Source organism: Rutidosis leptorrhynchoides, chromosome 5, assembly GCF_046630445.1.
Source record: "Rutidosis leptorrhynchoides isolate AG116_Rl617_1_P2 chromosome 5, CSIRO_AGI_Rlap_v1, whole genome shotgun sequence".
Classification (NCBI taxonomy): Eukaryota; Viridiplantae; Streptophyta; class Magnoliopsida; order Asterales; family Asteraceae; genus Rutidosis; species Rutidosis leptorrhynchoides.
Genome location: NC_092337.1, coordinates 374,223,760 through 374,232,616, shown reverse-complemented (window position 1 = coordinate 374,232,616; position 8,857 = coordinate 374,223,760). Strand labels below are relative to the sequence as shown.

The following is an 8,857-nucleotide window of genomic DNA, read 5'->3' as shown; positions in this document are numbered from 1 at the left end:
ACAGTTTACCAACATCAAATTGGATGACTTTGCAAATGTATCCGACTACTGCCAAGAAATCAAGGTTTTAGCCGATCAATTAAATAACGTTGGAGATAAAGTTAACGATACGCGTATGGTTCTCCAATTAATTGCCGGTCTCAATGATTCGTTTGATAGCGTTGGCACCTACTTCACTCAAAAGGATGACTTACCTACGTTTTATGAAGCGCGATCTAAACTCATCCTGGAAGAAACCAGAAAGCAAAAACAGGCACCCAACAACACAACTCAATCGGCGATGCTGGTGACCAACGCTCAACCAAAACAGAACACAAATCAGCCTCATCCTGAACCCAATGATCGAAGCCCAACAACGTACAGACCTTTCTCTTTTCGTGGATGTGGGCGCGGTTCAAATAATAGAGGTCGTGGCAACCGAGGGCGTGGCAGAAATCAATACGGGTCTTACCCGTCTTAGAATCACTACCCCCAATACCAACAGCCTGCTCCAATAGTTCATCTAAATCAGGCCCAATGGACTTATCCTCCATGCCCCTACCCCACGAATCAGTGGACCAGGCCCATGCCTCCTTCGAATTATACTGGCCTGCTTGGCCCACGACCAGCCCAAGCACATGTTTCATCTACAGGCTCGACTTCTAGCTACTGTCCAACAGACATTGAGAGTGCTATGCACACCATGACGCTCAATCCACCGGATGATACATGGTATATGGACACAGGGGCTACATCTCATATGACTACAAGTGCAGGTAATCTCAAGTCTTATTTTTCATTACGGCAACCTAAAAGTATAATTGTTGGAAATGGCCATGGCATTCCCATTCACGGTTTCGGCCAATCCTCTATACCAAATCTCTCTCGTCCTTTATATTTAAGCAATATTCTACATGCCCCACAACTTATTAAAAACCTTATCTCTGTTCGTAGACTTACAACTGACAATAATATCTCTCTTGAATTTGATCCTTTTGGTTTTACTGTGAAGGATTTTCAGCAGGGAACCCCGGTTCTGAGATGTAACAACACTGGAGATTTGTACCCTCTTCCATCTTCCTTGCTTCAACAACTTTCATCACCAACAGCCTTTACCGCTTCATCTTCGGATTTATGACATCATCGCCTTGGTCATCCAGGTATTGAAATTTTAAGTTCACTTAGAAATAAAAAGTTTATTTCATGTAATAAACCATCGTTTAATTCAGTTTATCAATCTTGTGTGTTTGGTAAACAAATAAAATTGTCGTTTGTTTCTTCATCATCTACTACATTATTACCGTTTGATATTATGCATAGTGACTTGTGGACATCTCCGGTCACTAGTACCCCGGACACCGATACTATGTTTTCTTCCTTGATAACTATTCAAATTTTTTATGGACCTATCCTATAAGTAATAAATCGGATGTCTACTCAATTTTTTCCCAACTAAACACACATATCCGAACTCAATTCGGCACACCCATTAAAAGTTTTCAATGCGACAACGGTACCGAATATAATAACAAACAATTTTATCAATTTTGTGCCAACAACGGCATGACATTTCATTTCTATTGTCCCTATTCGTCTTCACAAAATGGAAAATTCGAACGCAAAATCCGTGCAATCAATAACATCATTCGAACCATACTATCCCACGCATCTATGCCTCTCTCATTTTGGCACCATGCTCTTCAAATGGCTACTTACCTTCTAAATATAATGCCAAATAAAACATTAAACTATCAATCACCCACTCAAATTCTTTATGGACGATCTTCATCCTATTCTCATCTTCGTGTATTTGGTTGCTTATGTTACCCGCTCTTTCCTTCTCCCACTATCAACAAATTACAACCTCGCTCCACACCATGTGTTTTCCTTGGCTACCCACCAAATCATCGTGGATATAAATGTTATGACTTATCTTCAAGAAAAATTATTATTTCACGCCACGTTATTTTCGACGAACACAAATTTCCTTTTGCTCACACAAACTCATCTACTCCTCAAAATTATACCAAACTTACTGACTTCACTCATCCTTTCTTTACTGTACCTATTCAAACCTCACAACCTAACCATTCAACAAACTCAACATTAACCCCATCTCAGTCCACTATTCCTACTGACTTGTCATCGAGCCCACTTAACCAAACTCCACAATCCCCAACATCTCAGTCCACTACTCATTCAATACTACCTGGATCACCTACCAGCCCACACGATCCCTCATCCATGCAAACATGCCCAGTAGCTCAGCCCAACACTTCTGTTTACTCTCATGAATCTCCTTCCAGCCCACCATCGTCTACTACACACTCACCTTCTCAAGCCTGTTCAACTCACTCTGTTCCGTCTAATACTATCTCACATCAACCTCTAAACAATACAACACAATCTCAAATTAATCAACCCTCTTCTCCTCCACCTCGTACCATAATAACTCGAAGCATGACTGGCATTCATAAACCAAAAATCCCATTTAATCTATCCTCTAGCACAACTATTTCTCCCTTACCTCGCACCCCTAAGGATGCTCTCTCCGATCCTCATTGAAACATGGCCATGACCGACGAATATAAAGCCTTAATAGAAAATAAGACTTGGGTACTCGTACCGAGGTCACCTGAGATGAATGTTATACGTAGCATGTAGATTTTTAGACATAAATTAAAATCCGATGGGACACTTGAACGATATAAAGCTAGGTTGGTTGGTGATGGGCGTTCTCAAACGGTCGGTATTGATTGCAATGAGACGTTTAGTCCCGTTGTCAAGCCGGCTATGATACGGTTAGTTCTCTCAATCGCACTCTCAAAGAATTGGCATATAAATCAATTGGATGTTAAAAATGCGTTTCTTTATGGCTCCTTAAAAGAAACCGTTTACATGCATCAACCGTATGGTTTTCGTGATACTACAAAACCTGATCATGTATGCCTACTAAAGAAATCGTTATATGGTTTAAAGCAAGCACCTCGTGCATGGTACCAACGGTTTGCAACGTTTGCATCCAAAGTGGGATTTAATCACAGCAGCTCGGATCACTCACTATTCGTATATCATCATGGTCACAACACGGCATATCTTCTCCTCTATGTCGATGACATTATTTTGGTCACTTCGTCTATCAAACTATGAGATACGCTCATGTCAATGTTTGCAAACGAATTTGCAATGAAAGACCTCGGGTCTCTAAGTTACTTCTTGGGCGTGTCTGTTGTTAAAAATGCCCAGGGTCTGTTTTTAAGCCAAGAATCATATGCACAAGATATCTTAATTCGAGCAGGGATGGCAACATGTCACACGGTTAAAACACCAGTAGATACGAATGGCAAACTGAGCTCTTCAAATGTAGCTCCCTACTCGAATCCAACAGAATTTCGAAGTCTTGCCGGTGCACTCCAATACTTAACATTCACCCGACCCGATATTTCATACGCCGTTCAACAAATTTGTTTACATATGCACGATCCTAAAGACTCTCATATGCAGGCACTCAGAAGGATACTTAGATACATTCGTGGTACCCTTTCTCATGGACTACAGTTAACTCGTACTTCTGTCTCCACTCTTGTGTCCTATACCGATACCGATTGGGGAGGTTGCCCCGATACACGACGTTCTACATCCGGTTATTGTGTCTTCTTGCGTGAAAATTTGATTTCTTGGTCCGCAAAACGCCAACCAATTGTATCACGCTCTAGTGCCGAAGCTGAATATCGGGGAGTTGCCAATGTCATTTCTGAATCATGTTGGCTTCGAAATCTCTTACTAGAATTACGATGTCCAGTACCTAAAGCAACCATTGTTTTTTGTGACAATGTTAGCGCCATCTTCTTATCAGTTAATCCTGTACAACACCAACGGACTAAACACATTGAAATGGACATTCACTTCATTCGAGAAAAGGTAGTTCGTGGTCAGGTTCGCATAATTCATGTCCCGACACGGTTTTAAATTGCAGACATCTTCACTAAAGGATTACCTCGCATATTGTTTGAAGATTTTCGTGACAGTTTAAACGTTCGTCCACCCTCCCGTTCAAACTGAGGGGCTATATTAACCAATGTCTATAAAAGTGTCTAGGCAATATATTTACTGTCGATATAATACTGTACAAATATGCATTAGAGTAAGTCAATAGGCACATGTCAATTATAGAAAAGATTCTGTAAATATGGAAGAGGATATGATATAAATCCCTTCCATAATAATAGGCAAGTTAGCTGCATTCTTGATGTATATATCGGCACCTCATGTAATCGACAGAATCAAGGAATTCACTTCTAATAAACGCCCATAAAATAGTTAATTTGTGTGATGACCCGGCAATTTCCGATCAAATTTAAACTTGAATCTTATTGGATTTCGATACGATAAGCAAAGTCTGTAATGTTGATGTTTCAAAAACTTTGAACTGTGTTCATGTAATCAATTACCTTTCGACTATTCCCGACGATTCACGAAAAACTATATAAATAGATGAATATAGATATTATTGAAATAATATATGATTAAACTGTTAGAATTAAATATGTAAAATAATATGCGATGTAATGAAAACTATATTTATAAATATATAGATATATATAATTATGTATATAAATATTACTTGTAAATATAAAATAATATTAAATCAATTTGTTTAAAAATATATAATATATATTTATGTGATAAAACTTGTTATTTAAAATTGATTTTATTTAGAGAGAGAGTAAATGGAAAATGAATGATTTCGAGCTTAATTAGTAGACGTCAGTAACACTCGGTTGACGTTTTGTTAGTTTTAATATAGATATTGTACATGTTCATGAAGGATTGAAATAAAAGTTGGACTGTAAATTGATTACGAAGATTTTAGACTTGTCAAAAATATTTTTACCTTTTTAGGATTAAATATTAGTACTCCGTACCTATAAATTGGAACAGAAAATAAATATTTATTGAACCTTTTTTATCAGGTTTCAAACAGTTAATGAGTGAAATAATTAAATATATTTAATCTAAAAGTTTGGGATTTTTAGGAACACCTTTATTCGTTAACTGTTTAGCATTGGACACGATATGATATCCTATTAAAACTGTCGGTAGAAGAAACATTATTGGATGACAGCTTTCAATTGCAATTATACGTGTGATTCCTTTTCTTTCATATCACTTGATCAAGTTATTATTATTAAAATATAATAAGTTGTAGCACTGATTGAAGACTTCTCATTTACATGTTTCTTTTATTATTCTTATATTTGATAAACATTTGCATATCATTGAAACTTAGATACACAAAAAAAAAAAAAAAAACAAAGACCTTCTTCCTTCTTAAATTTTTTTGTGAACTCCGACCACTCCAACACCATCACATGACCACCACAACCGAAGCAAACATCCGCCATAAATCACCATACCACCACCGTATACACCATAATCCACCACCATCACTTTGATTAAACCCATATCGCCATTAGAACTACATCACCGGCCACCTCTACCCTCATCAAATTAAAACCCATCATCGAGCCACCCTTAGCCATTCCATGTTCATGTGTGTACCATCACCAACGAGGACATCTTTGAACTTCTTCCACCGCTGCAACCACTGGTCACCACCATACCACCATCAATCGCCACCTCAATCTCTTTCCTCTCTCACTTAAACTTAATCGTGAAACAAAACCATATTTCACCACCATAAAACCCTGCAACTCCTACAACACCACTGCTACACCTATTGTTTGTAGCTGCTAATGTCGTCGGACTAAACCACCATTCAAAACCACCATAATCCCGTCACCTTTCTCTCTCTCTACCACTATCTCTCTCTCTACCCTCTTCGTGAACTTCATCACTACCATAACATCATCAACACAATGAGTTTTCTTCTTCTCCTGGTTATCGAACTAAACAATTCCAGGATCCATAGCTTTATTCGAGTTAACTTGACCTACACCAAAATCTAATGGGTTACCATCACCATAACCCACCAAGAACCCCAAACCATTATCGTGTTTCTTGTATTCTTATTTTTTTTTTGTTACAAGCAACCGCACCACCATCGAGTTTATTTCCTGTTGTCTTTTATTCCTATTTGAAACACAAAACCCACTTCGTTTCCTGTTTTTCTGGTTCGGTTTGCAGCAAGAACTTTTGATTGGTTTTTGCTGTTGCACTTGCTTTACTTTTATTTGTTCCTAATTAACCGAAACCAAACACTCCTGTCTGCAACTACTGCCGTACGTTAATGTTTCCCTTAAGTGAAGATAATGATGATTTGATAATGGCAAGATAAGCTGTAAAGGTTTAGATAGGGACGAGTTCTAGTACCGGTTATAAATCAAAAAACTTATTAAATTTGGGCCACCAGTTCCTGATTCGTATTAGGTTTAACGATGTTGGGCTTGGGTTGTTGTTGGGCCGAAGGATTTGGCCAAGTTATGGAAGAAACGGGTTATATAGGTATGAGTCGATATATTAAACAGAAACACAGAATGGTGCAGATGGTTATGGGGTGTTGTGTATGTGCGAGAGGTCGCGGGTTCGAGTCCCGGCTTGGGCGGTTTGTTATTTTTTTTGAGACTTTAAAGGTAGTTTCATTATCAATTTATTATTATTATCATTAGTTTTATTATTATTATGATTGTAATTTTAATTATAATTATTATTGTTAATGTTAATGTATGTATTATTTTTTTTACATGATTAGAATTATTATTAGTATTATTTATTGGTTATTATTATTATTATTATTATTATTATTATTATTATTATTATTATTATTATTATTATTATTATTATTATTATTACTATCATTAATATAAATAATATTATTACCACTAAAATTAGTACCAGGTATGATCATTTTGTATTAATAGTATTAATATACAAATTATAATCATCATTAATCTTAACATCCTTAATCATAAGTATAGTTATTATTATAACTAAGGAGATTAAGTATCATTATCATTAAAATTAGAATATTTGGAATACCCTTTAGTATTATTAACTAAACGAACATTAAAAATTTCTATTAAAACAATAGTTATTACTTAAACTTACCATTACTATTAAAAATACTATTTTTGCCAAAACTATGATTTTTACTTTATCAAATTTTAGTAAAATTACCATTTTTATTAAAATTACTATTATCAGAATTATTATTATACTTAAACTAGTATTACCACAATTGATAATGTTACAAAACAAAAACAAAAATATATATATATATATATATATATATATATATATATATATATATATATATATATATATATATATATATATATATATATATATATATATATGTATATATATATATATATATATGTATATATATACTAATACTACATAAATTTTCGTTTTAACCAATAATCTTAATTAAATACAGAATTAAATATCATAATGCAAGGTAAGTATTAATAAAATTATAAATATAAAGATATTAATATTAAAACATAAAACAATATGTATACACTTGTTTGATTATGAGTATCTATTTTAATTTATATACAAATAATATAGGTTCGTGAATCTGAGGCCAACCCTACAATTGAACATTGTCGTTATATGTATTTTTACTACAAAATACATTAGGTGAGTTTCATTTGCCTTTTTACCCTTTATATTTTTGGGCTGAGAATACATGCGCTGCTTTTATAAATATTTTACGAAATAGACACAAGTAATCGAAACTACATTCTATGGCTGGATTATTAAACCGAATATGCCCCTTTTTAGTCTGGTAATCTAAGAATTAGGGAACAGACACCCTAATTGACGCGAACTCTAAAGATAGATCTATCGGGCCCAACAAGCCCCATCCAAAGTACCGGATGCTTTAGTACTTTGAAATTTATATCATGTCCGAAGGAGGATCCCGGAATGATGGGGATATTCTTATATACATATTGTGAATGTCGGTTACCAGGTGTTCAATCCATATGAATGATATTTTTGTCTCTATGCACGGGACGTATGTTTATGAAAAATAGAAATATGAAATCTTGTAGTCTATTAAAATGATGGAAATGATTATTTATGTTAAACTAATGAACTCACCAACCTTTTGGTTGACACTTTAAAGCATGTTTATTCTCAGGTATGATAGAAATCTTTCGCTGTGCAATTGCTCACTTTAAAGATATTACTTGGAGTCATTCATGACATATTTCAAAAGACGTTGCATTCGAGTCGTCGAGTTCATCAAGATTATTATTAAGATAATTATAATTAGATATAGTATGAAATGGTATGCATGTCTATCAACTTTAGATGTAATGAAAGATTGTCTTTTCAAAACGAATGCAATGTTTGTAAAATGTATTATATAGAGGTCAAGTACCTCGCGATGTAATTGAAATGTCCCGTTCTTATTGATTAAAAACGTTCCATATTAATTGATTTCGTTGCGAGGTTTTGACTTCTATATGAGACGTTTTTCAAAGACTGCATTCATTTTAAAACAAACCATAACCTTTATTTCATCAATAAAGGTTTAAAAAGCTTTACGTAGATTATCAAATAATGATAATCTAAAATATCCTGTTTACACACGACCATTACATAATGGTTACCAATACAAATATGTTACAACAAAATAAGTTTCTTGAATGCAGTTTTTACACAATATCATACAAGCATGGACTCCAAATCTCGTCCTTATTTAAGTATGCGACAGCGGAAGCTCTTAATAATCACCTGAGAATAAACATGCTTAAAACGTCAACAAAAATGTTGGTGAGTTATAGGTTTAACCTATATATATCAAATCATAATAATAGACCACAAGATTTCATATTTCAATACACATCCCATACATAGAGATAAAAATCATTCATATGGTGAACACCTGGTAACCGACATTAAC

The 8,857-nt window shown here is 34.7% G+C and overlaps 1 protein-coding gene across 1 annotated transcript; it reads left to right on the top strand.

Moving 5' to 3' along the window:
- The first annotated feature begins 3,138 nt into the window (after positions 1-3,138).
- Positions 3,139-3,948, top strand: LOC139849746 (uncharacterized mitochondrial protein AtMg00810-like). The gene has a single exon (XM_071839372.1). The coding sequence runs from the start codon at positions 3,139-3,141 to the stop codon at positions 3,946-3,948; it is 810 nt and encodes a 269-aa protein (XP_071695473.1).
- The last annotated feature ends 4,909 nt before the right edge of the window (positions 3,949-8,857 follow it).

Excerpts from the sequence above, each read along its gene's own strand:
- LOC139849746 (XM_071839372.1), top strand. The coding sequence starts at position 3,139 with ATGTCAATGTTTGCAAACGAATTTGCAATGAAAGACCTCGGGTCTCTA.